Source organism: Sminthopsis crassicaudata, chromosome X, assembly GCF_048593235.1.
Source record: "Sminthopsis crassicaudata isolate SCR6 chromosome X, ASM4859323v1, whole genome shotgun sequence".
Taxonomy (NCBI): Eukaryota; Metazoa; Chordata; class Mammalia; order Dasyuromorphia; family Dasyuridae; genus Sminthopsis; species Sminthopsis crassicaudata.
In genome coordinates, this window is record NC_133623.1 from 26,159,826 (window position 1) to 26,178,265 (window position 18,440).

Sequence of the window (18,440 nt, forward strand, 5' to 3'; positions counted from 1 at the left end):
TTTCCCTAAGTAATAGCTTCTGTCGAAGAATGCTGTGGAAACGTTGTTTATGTACACCAAGGGATGCTATATCTCTACTCAAATATTGGTGTTCCTTTGAAGGAAATCCATTGAAAGATGATATAGTAGTCTTTTAGTGCCAGGGAAGAGGAACTGAAAATAACAGCAACTGCAAGCCACAAACCCTGTTCCTTAAAGTATAAGAGAACTGGCAGTTTGGCAGCCAGGGTAAAGCTGGTAGTAGGTTTCTGAGCACTTTTTTTCCGCTGAATACTAACGTAACTTGCTTTGGGTTCCCCAACTCTGAAATTGAATAGTTGGCAAAAATTAATATAGAAATAGTCATTTGAGGAGATTTAGAATAAGCACTGCTGGAGAAAAGTTAAAGTTAGGAGTATTAGAGGCATGGAGTAAAATGAAATGATTGGGGATTTTTGAGTCACTTTCTTAAGCTCTTGCTGGTAGGTTTAAGCTGTCATTTTCAGCCCTATTTTGTCTGACATGCTTCAAACTGATCAATGCTATATACATTTGTAGGTACTGTAGTGCTTAAACATTTCCTGTTGGTTTTTAAATTGATGTTTTCAGACTTTGGAAAGTTAACAAAATTAACATTGAGATTGATTTTTTGGCTTCTACATGCACTCTTGTTAATATTTACTTTTATATGTAAAGATTTTTAAATCCATCTTATTCCATTGATGCAGGTTACTATCTCTCTGACTTGCGATGGTAAAAAGATTCCTCTTCCTATTGCCATTGTGATGATGAGTACTTGACCTTAGCTAGGCTGGTCCTCAGAAAACACTGCCTACATCACATAGATTTGGTTGTTGTTATAGAAATATCTGTATGAAGAAAAGGCCTCATTGTTTTTATGTATGTGTTGGCAATATGGCCTTGGTTTTCCATGTCTTATTGTTTTTCAGAGTAGAAGAAATTTTACCAGGGCACCAGTGGCAAATTCTTTATACAAGTTGGTAGTATGAAAAGAAAAGTGGAGTATTCAGTAGACTTTTCATGTCTACTGAAGTATTCATGTGACTTTTGACAATAATTTAATCTGTTTGTTTGGATTAGTGTGCTAAGGATGATTCAAGCATTTTAAAGGGTCAGTATGATTTACTATTTTTCATGGCCCTGGGTTAAATTTAGTAAATATGTCCTGTTAGTTACAAGGGGGTCTTGGTTACACACTGGTTAGTTTTTGAGGTAGTATTTTTAAATATCATTTTGAGAAATGATTCTCTGTCTTCCTCTTTACTGTCTATGATCAGTTCAATATTACATTTATATAGTGCCTTTCCATGATGTGACTCGGGATTTCAAGATTTGATGTTTCCTTTTTGCTATTGTAGCTCACTGGAAATACTCATGTTAATTTTTAACTTCACAGAATACATTCTAGTCTTGTATCTCAGAAATATTCGGTTTCTTCCTGAATAACTAGTTTGCTTTATTTTGATTGAAAATAAGGTCTCAAACTTACACAGGTAGCATCCTGTTTTAATGACACTTGTGAGAATATCTTATTAATCTATCTTCACATTTTTACCCTCTTAACACATGACTAATTCTGTTTTATTTATTTGATCCTCTTGCGTCTGTTACACAAGAGATCCTATAGAGAAGATAATCTTTCATCAATCAATTCTTGTAGATGGTGCCTTCTGGGGTCAGGCATATATCTCTAATACTTATGTTTGAGTACTTCTTTAAGTGTTTTTATTTATATATATATATAAATTAATTTTTCATATAAATAGGACTTTCTTTTATATGGGCTTTTGATTACGAAATGATAGAAAAGACAGCTCAACGTAGTGGAATGTTGGCCTCCGAATCAGGAAGACTTGTATTCAAGTCTTGCCTTTGACAAATACTGGCTTTGTGACCTGGGGCCAGTCTTTGACCTCTTAGCATCCTAGGCAGCTCTTTATGAAAAGAAGTTGCAAAGGTGTCCATGTACTCTGGAAGATAAGTAAAGTTATCTATACCAGGAGAACCAATAGGTCCTGTTAAAAAAAAAAGTTATAAAATGGTGCTGTGCTTATTGAGAGGGAAAGCAACTGAGGTATGAAGTTGATTGCTTTGTGGAATCATGAGAAGTTGTAAGGTAGCATAATGCATGGCAGATATTTAGTACTTTCTCATCTATCTTCTTTGGCTGCAATAAGTTACAAATCAGTGTGCATAATGCCACAGTTTGTGTTTGCTTTGAAGCACTCCTGACATGAGATTGAAGAATAAAAGAAGAAATGTCTTTAAGTAGAAATTGAAAATTAAATTAATAACATTAATATGAATTTTATTCAGAAAATCTTGTAGTGCATAAAGATAGATATTGGTACAGCCATTCAAATTATTCATTTCTCATGAATTACAGCTAAGTCAAGCAAAACTGTTCTTTGCATCATCCTTGTAGTTACATTTTTGTTTATTTTCATATCCACTCACCATTGAATTTTTGGAAACAGTTTTTAAATCTTTAAAAATACATGCAGTTTCCTACAGCTTGTATGGATTGTGTTGTTTCCATTTTTTTTCTTTTTTGGGGTGGGGAGCTGGTTTAAATATATTAATTTTCATGGCCTTTCAAGATCATGAAAACATCAGGGCAAATGATCTTATTCACATGGAATTCTTGAATGATAACATCTGATAATCAGGTAATTAAAAATTTAATTTTGTAGAGAAATTGTCATTTGCATCTCCCTACTTTTCCTTAACATTTCATAACATTGAAAATACATTTTTTCTAATTTGCTTAGAAATTTTGTGAAGTTATTTTGTACTTGTTTCACTAAAACAAGTTAACTAATTTTTATACCTCAAGTGATACTTACTTTTGTTTTGTTTTTTTTCTCCCCCTGAAGCTGGGGTTAAGTGACTTGCCCAGGGTCACACAGCTAGGAAGTGTTAAGTGTCTGAGATCAGATTTGAATTCTGGTCCTCCTGAATTCAGGGCTGGTGCTCTATCCCCTGCGCCACCTAGCTGCCCCACTTACTTGCTTTTTAAAGAAATGATTGTTTTCTGAATTGTAGCATTCATTTTATTTTCTTTTTTTTTCCCTCTGAAAAAGAATCTAATATTTCCCTTGAGTTAATTTTACAAGTTCCAGTAAATAGTTGTCAACTGAATTCTGAAATTTTCATGAAAATTGATTAATCACAAAAGGCAATTAAAATTAAATGATATTTTGACTCTGTCATTAAGTGAGTACAGTGCGTCTATCAAACCAGCCTTAGTTATTCTTTTAATAGTTTGTATTCCTCCTTAGAGTTTGTAAATTCAAACTGTTTGCTCAGATTGATCATCTGTATTTATGCATCAAACATGCTACCTGTCCTCTTGTATTTTGGTGGAGAAAGATGTGGTTGATACATGATTTCTTTTAGTCTCCTTTGGAACCTTTGAGGTGTTTCTCAAAATAGTTTATTTCCTTTGTTCATAGCCTTTATGAAATTGTAGTACTAGTATCCATTAAGCAGCCACTTCTTTTTTTTTATTATTAATTTTATAATTATACATTTTTTTGACAATATGTATGCATGAGTAATTTTTTTATAACATCCCTTATATTTATTTTTCCAGATTTTCCCCTCCCTCCCTCTACTCCCTGCCCTAGATGACAGGCAATCCCATACAGTATAACCTAGATACAATATATGTGTGTAAATCCAATTTTCTTGTTGCATGTTAAGTATTAGATTCCGAAGGTATAAGTAACCTGGGTAGATAGACAGTAGTGCTAACAATTTACATTCACTTCCCAGTGTTCCTTCTCTGGGTGTAGTTATTTCTGTCCATCATTGATCAACTGGAAGTGACTTGGATCTTCTTTATGTTGAAGATATCCACTTCCATCAGAATACATCTTCATACAGCATTGAACAGCGATCTTCTGGTTCTGCTCATTTCACTCAGCATCAGTTCATGCAAGTCTCTCCAAGCCTTTCTGAATTCATCCAAGCAGCCACTTCTTGGGAATAGAGTAATAATAGGCAATATTGACAAAATTGCTTGACTTTCAGAAGCCTCTCATTTCATAGCAAAGTAATAATGACTTGTCCAATTTCTTCTAAAATGGGACTATTGAAGTCATTTATTTCCTCTTCCATTAATCTGGGCAATTTATATTTTTGTAAATATTCATCCATTTCAGTTAGATTGTTGGATTTGCTGCCATACAGTTGGGAAGCTACTGATTTCACCTCAAGAAATATTTTAGGCTTTTTGGGGGGCTCTGTGTAACATTATAGCAAGAGAATGCTTTTAGCAAAATTGAAATGACATTAAAAGAAACTGATCAAGAACCCCCAGAGCTTTTTAAAAACCATTTGGAACAATGCATTTTTATGCTTATTAATATAGTAACTTCACAGGATTAAGTAAAAGTAGAAAAGACAAAATCTTTACGAATACAATTGAACAGATTGTTAAAAAGCAAGAAAATGCTTTTACTCTATGACTTTTATTTACCTAAGGCTCCGTGACCTTTGGCCTTTTCTTTATTCCTTTTCTCCAATCTTCTTCTTTTCTATCCCAGTTCTATCTCAAGTGAATAGAGCTGGTCCTAAAGCCAGAAGAATCTGGACTCAAATCCCTTCACTTCTCTGTCTTTTATGACTGATTAGCAAATTGCCTGGACTTCATTGGTGGAAAGAGTTTTTTTAATATGAGTTTTAAATACCAATGAAAGCTCTACCTTGTTCATTTCTATACATAAAGATGCGTATACATTTCTTTCTGCCCATTTTGTTCTGTATCATCTCATTTTAATCTTCCTGTCTTTCCTTGTATGCTTCATAGCCATTGTTTTATTTCCATGGAGTATTTTGTTTTGTTAATATATTGTTCAGTCAGTCTTCTGTTGTTGGACAGAAGTGATCTCCAATTTGTTACTAGGAAGACAGAAGTCCTTTGTTTATGATGATTTTGAGATAGCACCTCTTTGAAGGAATTGTTAGGTAAGATGGGATCAGCAGACTTAACATTAATGAACATTGTTCTACAAAACTATTTCTCCATTCTGGAATCCTGGCAACCACATAAGACTTTCTCTTCTGCCCATTTGTTTCTAGCCTTGCCAACCCAGAATCCATAGCATTATAAGTCTAACATTTAGAAGGTTTAATAAATACTTCTTTGCCAGGGTTGGGGACAGGGTGGTGGTGGTGGTGGTGGTGGTGGTGGTGGTGGTGGTGGTGGTGGTGGTGGTGGTGGTGGTGGTGGTGGTGGTGATGGTGATTAATGCAATGTGACATCTCCAATATTACTATAGGAACACAAAGATAGTACATAAATGTCTTTAAAATGTAAGCATATTGTGTAGTGCTGTAACAGAAAAGAAAAAAGTATCTGTTTTTGTATTGAAAATTTTTACATAGAATTGCTTCACGTTTCAAACTAAATTTCAGAAATTTTATAATATTATAAAAAGTACAAGTGTGTGTTTGTTTTGTTGTTGGCATTCTCGAAGAAAATTATGTTATAAAATGATACTAAAATGTCAAAGGATAGAATGGTTATAAAACAATGATTCTATTTGTTGAAATATCTTATTTGTGAATGATGGGGATGTTTCTGTTCTAGAAGAAGGGCTGCATGGAATTGTGAGCTGCACAGCTTGTGGACAGCAAGTGAACCATTTCCAAAAAGATTCAATTTATAGACACCCTACGCTGAAAGTCTTGATTTGTAAGGTATGTATGTACGATTACTAGAGCGTGATCTTTCAGAAAGAGTATACTAAGAGCTCTGTGTTTATCTTCCAAATGTGAAGTAAGGATATAGGAGTCAATTGCTCTCTTGATATTTTAGAGTGGCATTTTTATTTTATCTACAATATAGGGATTTTAGGTGGAAAACATTTTGTGAAATTTAGATGTTTTCTTTTTGATCTGTAATGTTGAATATGGGTATTTCCTTTATTGCTGATGATCTCATTCCATCAACCTTTTCAAAGGGATTTGTATTAATAGAAGTAATTTTAAAATTATTAATATTCTGATTCACAAAGCGTGAAGTGTTAATTGCTATATGTTTTATAAACCTTGCTGAAAGAGAAGGCTTTGCTATATATGTTATGTGGTTATTCTCACTTTTGGACATGTGAATTTTAGTTATTTCTGAATCCCTTATATGTCTTCTCAATTATAGTCCACATGTCAATGTCTATGATACATTTGATACAATTTTAGAATTTTGGAGTAAATTTGGTATAGCTACACTAAAAAGATTATGATGCTTTATATTTTGAGAACAATGATGGTCACGTGTCATTTCCCATTTTTATATTTAGTTTAATTTTATAATTATTTCCAGTTCTAATCTTTCTAAAGAGAGTCTGTTGGTATAGTGGATAGACCACTGACCCTGGAGTTCAAATTGGGCCTCAGACACTTTATCAGTTGCATGACCATGGGCAAGTCACTTACCCACAATTTATTCTCCTTGGCCCTTCTCCCCTCAATAAAAAATTCTTAGGTCATTTCTTACTGATCATAGCAATTTTTTTTAAATTTCTAATAGATTGAATTTTATTACTGATTTAAAGTTTAGAGGTATAATGATTTTGAAATAAATACAAACTTTTGAATGAGAGAAATTAGCTTTTGAGAGTGCATATAGAATCTCTCATTCTCTTGGTCAAATATTATTGGATGAGTTTTTAGGATAATGACATATGAAAGTATACTGTCTACATAAACTTTTCTCTGTGGTACCATAAAGTTAAAAAATCAACACAGTACCCTCTTTCTTTGGTTCAGTGGGATTAATAGATTTTCTAAATAAGGATTAGAATCACAGAACTTGGTCTGTATGGGACCTTGCATTTCTTGTATTTCAACCTCATCATTTTCCTATGAAGATGTGGAGGCCTACCAAGGTTCAATGATGAAAAGACCCAGACACTGGAGAACAGACTTAAGATGGCCACCTGATAAGTTCAACTGAACTTTTAACATTTGAGAAGTTCGTCACAAAAATGTTACATTTAGGGACCAAAAAAAAAAAAAATCTTCAAAAGTAGTGGAAAAGGACTTTTCCCCCTTTATTCAGATATGATGAAGTTTATTTAATGGGCTAGGAGCATGTTTATACCAGGATGTTATAATTTACTTATATCTGAGTATACCTTTTAGTTACAGCTACTATGTACAGCTGTCAAATGCATTTTCGTTCTTAAAATGTTGTTTTATTTCCTAATTCTTGATTCTATTCTGCTATGGTGAAGTGACCCTTAGTTTCTTGAAGCTTTCCTTATTCAGCTAATGATCCAGCAAGCTCTCCCATGCTTTGAGTTTGGGCCAAGTGACAGATTGTGTGTCTGTACTAAGTTAGCCATATTTGTTGAGACCTCTTAACCTAGTAGTCTTCAAGCTGCATTTTGACCAGAATAATGTGATAACAAAATTTGCTGTTATTCAGAAGTGCAGTGTAGAGCAGTAGACGGAATACTACAGTAAGGAAAGGACAAGATACAAGAAATACTGGATTATGAGAAATTTACCAAAAAGTAGATTTCAATGATTTGGTAGCGATAGATGAGGAAACAAACCCACAGTGATGTGTACATCATCAAAACTAGTAAATCTCAGTGTTTACAACTTAATTCCTTGTCTTCAGATTCTTCCAGTATTTTTCACTATGTGTCATTGTCTCACCTAATATTTTTCTAAGTCTTATAGTTATATTCCACTTATTTTGATTGACTGACAATAATTGTACCAGTTATGTACTAATTTGAATCATTACCCAGTGAAAGTTTGGTCTTTAGAAATCAATTTCCAAGTGTACTAGAACATAACCAGGTAGGGAGTTAATATACTAGCTTTGGAGTTTCTACACTTATATTCTTTGGCTTTGGCATAGGAAAGGGGAAAATTTTTCTTTAATTATTATTATTATTTTTGCTCTGCAAGGTAAATTAGACAAAGTGATAGACTCACTAACAGTACCAGTAGATGACAGTTATCTTGCCCTTTAATGGGACTTTTGTGAAGCCATATGCTCTGAAGAATTTTATTCCTCTTTGCCAGTTTTTTAGTCCTATGTGCCTATAGAAGAAGGCTTTCTGACAAAATTATTTGTCCTTTATTAACTTCTGTTAGATTCTCTTCTGCAAGAAAATACAATCTGGGATGCCTAATGGTTATTTGGGGACCAATAGCTATCTTGAAATCCAAACCTGAAGTAGGAAAAGTTTTTCTATCACAGTATACATGATAGGAGAAACTTATGAGATTATTCACTTTCTCTAGTTTTTTGTACTTCTTAGAGTTGGCAAAAAATAATGGCTGTCTGTTGTAAGTCGTAAAGAAGTTACAACTGCAACCACTCCAGTACTCCTTTTAATCATTTCTTTTCATCCCCCAGACCCATACATCTGAATATTACAATTCATAATATGTTATCTTTTTAAGCTTATTGTAAATGTCTTGACACCAAGTAAATTTTCTTTTATCTTTCCACTTCTGTTACATGGAACAATGTCTTTTTTTTTCTTTTCTTTTTTAAATTAATTTTATAATTATAATTTTCTTTGACAGTACATATACATAATTTTTTTAAATAACATTATCCCTTGTATTCATTTTTCCATATTTTCCCCTCCCTTCCCTCGATGACAGGTAATCCAATACATGTTAAATGTGTTACAGTATAACCTAGATACAATATATGTGTGTAAATCCAATTTTCTTGTTGACTTTAAGAATTGCATTCCGAAGGTATAAGTAATCTGGGTAGAAAGACAGTAGTGCTAAGAGTTTACATTCACTTCCCAGTGTTCCTTCTCTGGGTGTAGTTGTTTCTGTCCATCATTGATCAACTGGAAGTGAGTTGGATCTTCTTTATGTGAAGATAACCACTTCCATCAGAATATATCTTCATACAGTATTGTTGTTGAAGTGTATAGTGATCTTCTGGTTCTGCTCATTTCACTCAGCATCAGTTGATGTAAGTCTCTCCAAACCTCTCTGTATTCATCCTGCTGGTCATTTCTTACAGAGCAATAATATTCCATAACATTTATATACCATAATTTACCCAACCATTCTCCAATTGATGGACACCCATTCATTTTCCATTTTCTAGCCACTACAAAAAGAGCTGCCACAAACATTTTGGCACATACAGGTCCCTTTCTCAACTTTAGTATTTCTTTGGATATAAGCCCAGTAGTAGCACTGCTGGATCAAAGGGTATGCACAGTTTGATAACTTTTTGAGCATAGATGGAACAATCTCTTAAACATACTTGTGCCTTAATAAATTCTCACTGAATGGAATTATAAATGGTAAAAAATCAAAATGGACTAAGCCAGTATAGATGAGGTTGGTACAAGTTCCTCTCTGAATCAGTTAAAACAAAAAGACTATAATGTTACATTCTAAGAATTTTACAAAGATTGTTTTTTTCTTGAAAAGATTAGTGACTTCTGTTCTAGTTAAATGTCAGACCTCAGCTTTTCATGTTAATTATATTCAAGGAGCCTGGTATAGTATATAGAACCCTAGCCAGCCCTGATGCTGAGTAGAAAATGATACAAAATGATAATAGGAATAGAAATATAAAGAATACCACAAGTTGTTATTTTGGTGGTAATTCTTCCTTTTTTTTTATCTTGTGTTCTTGATGTTAATATGAGAATATATTGAATCAGTTTATACAGTTTAATTATGATTTTGGTTTCAGTACGTTCAGAATCAGATATAAAGAAAGACAAGAAAAAATGAAGGCATAAAAAAGTGCAAATGCATTTTCTGGGGCACATATACTCTTGGTACTAGAGATTTTAATTTTCATGTGTTTCTCTTGTCTGCCTTTCCTGTCTTCACCAAATTCAGGAAGAGCTTTCTCAAGAAAACATTCACTCTTTATCCTTAGGCTGATAAGGTCCATGGAAAAGATTTGTTTGACTCTATGACAATAAGATAAGACAGAGACAAAAGCATTTCCTGTCAAAGTTTCTAAAACAAACAAAAAAATCAAATGCACACCAATGAGAGTTTTCCTTTTTAGGTAAAATTCTGGAATTCACCTAATTTTTAGACAAATAATTTTTTCTCTTTTCGAAATGGAAATGGTCCTTTACCAGTTTCCCCTTTATTTCTCAGCTTTGGTTATTTATGACTGCCAACTATGCCACTAGCTAATAATGGTTACTTGTGAAAGGTACATCCTCAATACCCCTCTCCCTATAGTAATTCTCCCGTTTCTTTATTATTGCTTAAACTTCCCGGAAGCTGGTAACTTCCTAAGTGATCTCCCAGTGTTATAGTATTTCCCTGAAAGCGATATTGGTTTCCCAAGAGGGAACCAAACACTCTTTAAGAGAAAAAAAAATTTTCCCCTCCCATATTTTAACACCTAATTCTACTTTCGGGGTTTACTGTTTACTACTTATACTTAAAAATAGAGAAAGACAAATGCACTTGCAGTCTCCCCAACAGTATGGGAGTTTAACTGGCTTATGATGTCTGGGACTGGATTGGGAGGTGGAGTGGATCAGGACTGGGCTTTAGTCTTTTGTGGAAGAATTGTTCTGGTCAAAATGTCACTTGAAAATTCTGGGAGGGGGCAGCTAGGTGGCGTAGTAGGTAGAACACCAGCCCTGAGGTCAGGAGGATCTGAGTTCAAATGTGGTTCAGACATTTAACAGTTCCTAGCTGTGTGACCCTGGGTAAGTCACTTAAACCCAGTTGCCTCAGCAGGCAGAAAGAAAGAGAGAGAGAAACAAAGAGAAAAAGAAATAAAAATTCCGGGAGGAATGCCTACAAAAGTTACTCTACTTCCCATTTTCTTAATCATTGTGTGCTTGCCATTCTGAGCACAATCAACTTACTAATAAAATACCAATTTATAATAAATAGCATCTCAACTTTCCCAACAGAATAAAGATTCTAAATGGGGGAGAACATATCTCTTTTATAGTTTTAAGGAGTACAGAAAATAGAAAAACTAGCATGATAGAAAGGAGAACATATAATTGAATGAAACATGAAAATGAGGAGTAGGAACAATCTCTTACTTCACTCCTAAGATATATTCATTTTTTGGAGTCCTGCTATATCTTCAAGGGCAGAGACAGTCAGCCAGACTTTTATGAAAAGCAAACTAGACATCCTAGATTCCTAGAAGGATGGTGTAAAAATACTAGCGTCCCGAGTAGCTTCTTCAAAGGGGTAGGAGATTTTCTTGACACATGAATAGAAAAGTGATTAATAAGAGAAAACTGGATTTGTAAACTTAACTCATTATAGGCCAGTTGTATTAAGTAAGGTCAGAGGAAAAGAACGCTGATTTACTTATAGGCCAAAATCCATTAAATAATAAATAGGATCAATTTTTAAAAGACGGAGTTAATCTGATTAATTTCATTTCCTTTTCACCTGTAAAATGTACTACCAACTCACATCTTCCATTTTTGTTGCTTTATTGTTGCTGGAAGTTACAGATGAGTTCTAAATTCACCTTACCTCCATATTGTCCAGTTTCTACCTTCCTAATGAGATTTCCTTGTAGAATTGAGAGCAGGAGGACCCCAGGTCAGCTGAGCTTACCTGTAGCTAAGATATTATACAATGGCGAGGATCAGAGAAGCTTGAAATTGAGAGCATAATTTATCATAGTTCACTGCATTGTCAGTAGTTAGGAGGTGAAAACTTAGGGGGCTGTGTATGCAACCCCTAAATTGTGCAAATTTTCTAATTCTGGCTATTTTCTACTTGGAGCCAAGGAACTTTCATCTTCTGTTCTCTTGTAAAAGTGTTGATATCTAACAAAGTTGCTAAAAATGGTTGTGGCAAAGCTTTTATTTAAATAATTAGTAAGTATTATATTATTAATTATATCATTAACAGAATACTTAATCACTTAGTATATGATATATTTATTAATAATAGTAATAGATGATTAATGTGTATTAAGTATATAATAATAATTATAATAGATCTAGAATTTTAATAAATTCAATTTATGTGATTATTATAATTATTATATCCTATTTTAAACCTGTATTAATAATACATCAGTATGTCACTAATTATATTTATTTTAATTATATTATATTAATTATTAATATAATAAATATTATAGTCTTTCCATTCTATAATATTGTATGCGATGAGAAGACTCATGGACTCGTCAATTAACTTTGTAGTCTGTGAAGTTAGAGGTGAATTGTTCATATCTAATTAAATAAAGTAAGTTAGGAATGAGAAATATTGATTTGGACCCAAAATAGTTCCCCAAACAAAACCTTTCACCACTTTACCCTAGAAATTTGTTGTTGCCAAAATTCTTTTTCTTTCTTGTCCTTTCCTTACCTTTCCTTTCTTTTCCTCCTTTGTATTGATTACAAAACTCTTGTGTAAGTGTGAAATAAGTGCACCCATCTAAAACTAGTTTTGTGAACTTGTATAAGGAAGTATTCTACTTGGTGTCTTTGCACTCTGGATGTTGATCTACATTCATAGGAGGAATTTCTTTACTTATAATTTTCCTCAACTGAACAAAATTGTGCATTCTTCCCTCTACTTTTGTTTTTGGAAGCATTTGCACTTTGTGGAGAAAAGAACTCATTCTAAGATACTGATGAATTAGGATATTAATAGCACTCGTGAATATATTACATAGCATAGGAAGCATAAATCATTTATTGGTTTAGTATACTTTCAAAATATCTTTTCCTTTATATGTTTAAAAGAATTGCATGTATTTAAGGTATATCATATGATTGCTTGTTGAGAAGAGGGTTGTAAGGAAGGGGTTGAGGGAGAAAAATTTGGAACACTAAATTTTACGAAATTGAATGTTGAAAACTAAACATGCATTTGTCAAATATAAAATGATTAAGAATTTTTAAAATGGTTTTCCTTAATAGTGTTTTATACAAAGCAGATCCAATTTGTTTAACAAATTGAATACAAGTGTTAATATTTGTTCAAATTGGAATAAAATAAATTTTTTTTCTTTTAATAGAATTGCTACAAATATTATATGAGTGATGATATTAGCCGTGATGCAGATGGAATGGATGAACAGTGCAGGTAGGTACATGAAGGAAAAGGAAAATGTTTTTTAAACTTCTGGCTACTAAAGGGAAAGTATTAATTGTTCTTTGTGTTGATATTTATTTGTATTTCTTTTTCATTATATTTTAGATTTTTGATGGTAGTTATAATCATCATTAAATTGTAATTTACATTTTAAAATACAGGTCATTCAAAAATTTTACTCAAATATTATAATGTGCATAAAGTATTTCACAAACTTAACATATTATTATTATGTAATTATAATAAATTATCATTATAGATATAGTGATTATATTCATGGTTATAAGCCAAATCCTTGTATAATATCATATCACTTGGTACATAGTAAATAAAGTCCTAATGGGAGAAATTGGTTTCTGAATAGAACTCATTTTTCACTGATAAAAATTAAAACAAAATAAAAATCCCAACAACCCATAGTCATTCTTGCCTAACAAACACTTAGCCACTGACCTTTAGGGTAGTTTGTTGGGTTCCATTTAATCTGTTGTTTATGTTGTGAAGTTTGAGGTAGAGTAGATGTTTTAGGTAATAAAAGGCATAAATAATAGAACAGTTGAGATGGCACTCTCTTTTAATCCTGAAATGGAGTCTTATTCTAACACAACTTTACTTATTTATAGAAAGGAAAAATATAGACCTGCTCCTTCTCCTTTATACCCTTCCCTCCCAATCATGAAGTTCATGTGCTAACTTTTGATGTGTAAATTTATTGTAGTAAATGAGTTGCATTGTTTTAAGTCTTTACTCCTAATTTTTCTTGTATAAGTTTAAATTTTTTTTTTTTTTTTTTTTAACAGTAGTTCAATCAGGAGTAACATCTTACTCTTTTTTTTTTACCCTCCAAATTCCAGATGGTGTGCAGAAGGTGGAAACTTGATTTGTTGTGACTTCTGCCATAATGCTTTCTGCAAAAAATGCATTTTGCGCAACTTAGGTCGAAAAGAGTTGTCTGCAATAATGGATGAAAACAACCAGTGGTATTGCTACATTTGCCGCCCAGAGCCTTTGTTGGACTTGGTCACTGCATGTGATAGTGTATTTGAGAATTTAGAACAGCTGTTGCAACAAAACAAAAAGAAGATAAAAGTTGAAAGTGAAAAAAGTAATAAGTTATTTGAAAACACACAAAGATTTTCTCCCAAAAAAAATAGTTCAAATTGTAATGGAGAAGAAAAGAAATTAGATAATCCTTATTCTGGATCTTTAACTTACTCTTTTACAGCACTAATGGTGCCAAAAGACATGATTAGAAAGACAAAAAAGCTAGTTGAGACCACTGCAAATATGAATGCTAGTTTTGTAAGATTTTTGAAGCATACCTCTGAAAATACAGAAATAAGCCCAGTGATTAAGTTACGTCAACTTAAAGCTTTTAAATCTGTGCTGAGTGATATCAAAAAGGTTCATCATGCATTAGAAGATGGTGTGAACTTGGAGATCCGTACTTTGGATTCTTTAAGCAAAGAGACTGTTACCAAAGAGCATAAAGCTGAGGGTGTCAAAGCAGAAACTGAAGTTACAAAATTAGAAATGTCCTCTGAGTCTAAAAAGAAGGACTTTTCAAAAAGTGATACTAAATTATCAGTGAAGCGAGTTGATAGTGATATTGTTGGTCAAAGTCTTCCAGTGGTAGGGCAACCAGTAAACAAAAATACTAGTGCTGAAGAGAAGAAATCTAATCGGAAAGAACCTCACTTTGAGCCTGCCAACACTTCTGAAGCTTTAGATATGGACATAGTATCTATTCCTTCTTCAGTCCCTGAAGACATTTTTGAGAATCTTGAAGCAGCTATGGAAGTTCAAGGTTCATCTGACCAGCAGCGGGATGGCAGTAGTGCAGCAGATCGAGATGTAGAGAGTTCTGTAAAATCAAATGTGACTTCAAAAGACCACAAAGGAGGTACCAAATTCAAAATATCAGCTAAGGTAACAAAAGAATTGTATGTTAAACTCACACCTGTTTCCCTTTCTGATTCTCCAGTAAAAGCTGCTGATTGTCAGGAGGCAACACAAGAAAAGGAAGAAAAGAAAAGTTCTGGTCTTCCTTCTAAGACAGAAACCCGCAGCTCTCGAAAGGAAAGAAGTGATGACGATTTTGTTGACAATGACATTCCATTAGTTTCAGAAGAAGGAGATCTTCGAAGATCCCCACGTGTAAAGACGACCCCTCTAAGGCGACAGACTGAAGCAAATCCTGTGACATCTAATTCAGAAGAAGAAAGTAATGATGGATATCATGAGAAACGGAAGAAAAAATCATTAGTGCAATCAGCAAAAAAGGATAAACGGACTTCTTCTGATAGTGCCATCGACGGCCCGAAACCTAATAAGGTTCCTAAATGTAAACCATTGGAGAATGTGGCTCCAAGTTCAGACTCTGACGAAATGCCTACTGTTCTCAAAGAAGTATCTATGGCGAGTCACAGTTCTTCAGATGCTGAACATAATGAAACAAGTGAAAATGTTCCAAAGAAGTCTCTGTATGATTTAAAGGCTCAAACATCCAAAGGTGGTGACAAAGGAAAGAGAAAACGAAAAAACTCCACTTCTGGTTCTGATTTTGATACAAAGAAAGGAAAAGAAGTCAAAAGTTTCACAAGTTCTAAAAAGAAACGCCAAAACCAATCAGATTCTTCCAATTATGATTCTGAATTAGAAAGAGAGATAAAAACCATGAGTAAAATTGGAGCTGCCAAAAAAACCCAAAAGAGACTTTCAAAGAAAGAGGATTATGATTCTTCTGATGATGAAAAGCAAGTCAAAAAAGGAATGGGTAAGCAGAAGAAAAAAGATTCTAAGATTATAATAAATGAATCATCTGATGATGATGAGGGTAGACAAAAGACTTCTTGCTTTTCAGAAGATTCTGCTGATAAAGAAAAGATGAGCACAGAAGTAGAAGCGACATCATCTGATGCTAACAAGTCTTATGTGAAAGAAGAATCTTGCAATTCTCCTGAAGGCAGTAAGGAGACAGAACCCACTGAAAAAAGTAACCGTGTGAAAAGCAAACCTTTTAAGAAGACACAGGAAGCATCATTTGATGATGTTCCTGACAAGTCCTTACAAAAAGAGGAAAGTGGTGAATCTTCAGATGATGACAGGAAACAGAAAAAAACAATTGAAACAAAAGAAAAGAAAACTGCAAACTTGAAAGAGATTGCACATAAGGAGAAAGCTGAGGCATCATTCGATGGCACTGAGAAATTCCTTGAGAAAGAAGACAGTTCGCATTTGCCTGAAGATCTTGATCCAAATAAGCATGGTACAACTGAAATGGAAAAGAAAAGTAAAAAATTAAGAGAGAGAAGTTTTAAAAAGAAGGAAGAATTATCTGATGATACTGAAAAATTATCAGGGAAAGGAGAAAGTGGTGATTATTCTGAAAGTAAAAAAGGAGCATCTGGTAAGGAAAGGAAGAAGGAAAATTTAGGGGAAAAAGCTTCTAAGACTGCTCAAGATGGTGTATCTTCTGATGTTGAGAAGTGCCTCACAAAAGAAGAGTGTTGTGATTCTTCTGATGACAAGAGACGGAGAAGAATAGAGTCTCGGGAAAGGCGAAACCTAAATACAAAAAGAAGTAATACAACAAAACAAAGTGGTTCATCTTCTTCTGATGTTGAGGAAATGTGTTCTGAGGATAGTAAACAAAGAAAGCAACTGTCACTGACCAAAAGTAAGAAAAAAGAAAGTGTAAAAGAGAAAAAGAAAAAGTCCCCCAAAAGAAGTGCCAAAAAGCAGCAAGAAATTGCTAGTTCTTCTTCTGATGAAATGGGAGATGATGACCATCATTCAACAGGCGACGGGAGCGGTGATGAACAGAAAATTAAACCAGTAACAGAAAATCCTGGAGCTTGCCACTCTTCAGGTGTGGAAAAATTAGATTTTAAAACATTTCTTAATATAATTGAGATACTTACTCTTAATACTATTATATAAGGGTAGTACATCATTTCTGATAGCTCGTTTAATTTTATTTTACAGCTTCTCAGTACTTCAATAAAATTTTTTTAGAAGATAAAGTTTTTTCCTTCCCATTTTTTGAATCCTTTTTGGTAACTTATTTTAAAAGAGATTTTCAACCAAAGGTATTGCCACTCTGTTACAAAATCCAAGTGCAATAGGATAAATTAAGTTCATTTTTGTTATATTTAATGCCTGGATACTTATTTTGCATTTATAGTCCCAGTGATTTTGCACATAGTATGAGCACTTAATAAGTGCTTTTTTTGAATGCATCACTGTTGGCTTGCAGAAGTTTTTAGTGAAACCCAAGTACACTCAGACCTGTTTGGTATATTGTTATGACATGGAGATGAATGTATAAGTTTTCAGTTTTGTCAGACACTTCATAAATTGTGAAGATTAGCTTGGCATGCCATGCTAATGTAATTTAAACATACAAATTGGTTCACCTTCATTGACATTTGGTTAAAGTTCTTCAATTTGTTAATGACCCAAACAGGTATTTCTATCTTAAAACAAATAAAGCAAAGAGATAGTGAGTATATCAGGAATCTCTTGAAGTTTTTTCCTTTCTTCTCCATTCACTTCTCCAACCAGATTTTATTGATATTAAATTAAAATCAATCTAATTTAGATTTGGCCAAATTTTTCCTTGGTGTATTATTGTTGGTTTCCTTATCCTTACTTAAAAATCAGACTATTGGTTTCTATTAAGACATCATATAATTTAAAAACTGTATACATGTTTATTATTCTCTTTTGGCCTTTTTAAAATTTCATGTTATAAGATTTCAAAAATAATTAGTATGCTACTAATACTGCATTTGTTATTTTTTATTACTTACTCTTTGATCTTGGTCTTTCAGATATCTAATCTGATTTTTTATATGCATTGATTTGAATATAAATTAAAACTTTAATTCCTTTCTCAAAATTTTTGTAGCCATAATATTGAATTTGAAAATAGTTCTATTGCATATTGTGCTTACTAATTTGTGGCTTTTTTGACTTGAATTTATACCTCTTTTTTTTCCCTGAGGTAATTGGGGTTTAAGTGACTTGCCCAGGGTCACACAGCCAGGAAGTGTTAAGTGTCTTAGGTCAGATTTGAACTCAGGTCCTCCTGACTTCAGGGCTGGTGCTGAATTCATACTTTTTGCATCTATACCTCTTGTTTCATAATGAGCAATTTTTAAGATATGGTATTTAATTGCATAATAAGTTATCCCATTCACCTCTTCTTATTACTAATCATAATCAACTATGTCTTAGGCTATAAGCAAACTAAATTAGGATGAGTGGAGTTTAGGGTATTAAAATTTCTCAATCTTTTTAAACATGTATCATCATAATGAAGATGTTTAATCTTATTTCAGCTTTATATATCCATTTCATAAATGAGA

At 33.2% G+C, this 18,440-nt stretch overlaps 1 protein-coding gene across 26 annotated transcripts in view; it reads left to right on the forward strand.

The window, feature by feature from the left end:
- The window catches only part of ATRX (ATRX chromatin remodeler), a 164,757-nt gene that overhangs the window by 55,414 nt on the left and 90,903 nt on the right, over nt 1-18,440 (forward strand). For 18 of the 26 annotated variants that reach the window (XR_012483909.1, XM_074277166.1, XM_074277186.1 and 15 more), the window contains 3 exons: nt 5,597-5,706; nt 12,992-13,059; nt 13,923-16,939. Coding sequence is in view for 25 of the 26 variants with exons in the window: in XM_074277166.1 (XP_074133267.1) it covers nt 5,597-5,706; nt 12,992-13,059; nt 13,923-16,939 (3,195 nt within the window). In the remaining variant the exon portion in view is untranslated. The remainder of the gene's footprint in view (nt 1-5,596; nt 5,707-12,991; nt 13,060-13,922; nt 16,940-18,440) is intronic. The other 8 variants (XM_074277187.1, XM_074277172.1, XM_074277182.1 and 5 more) reach the window with 3 other exon arrangements.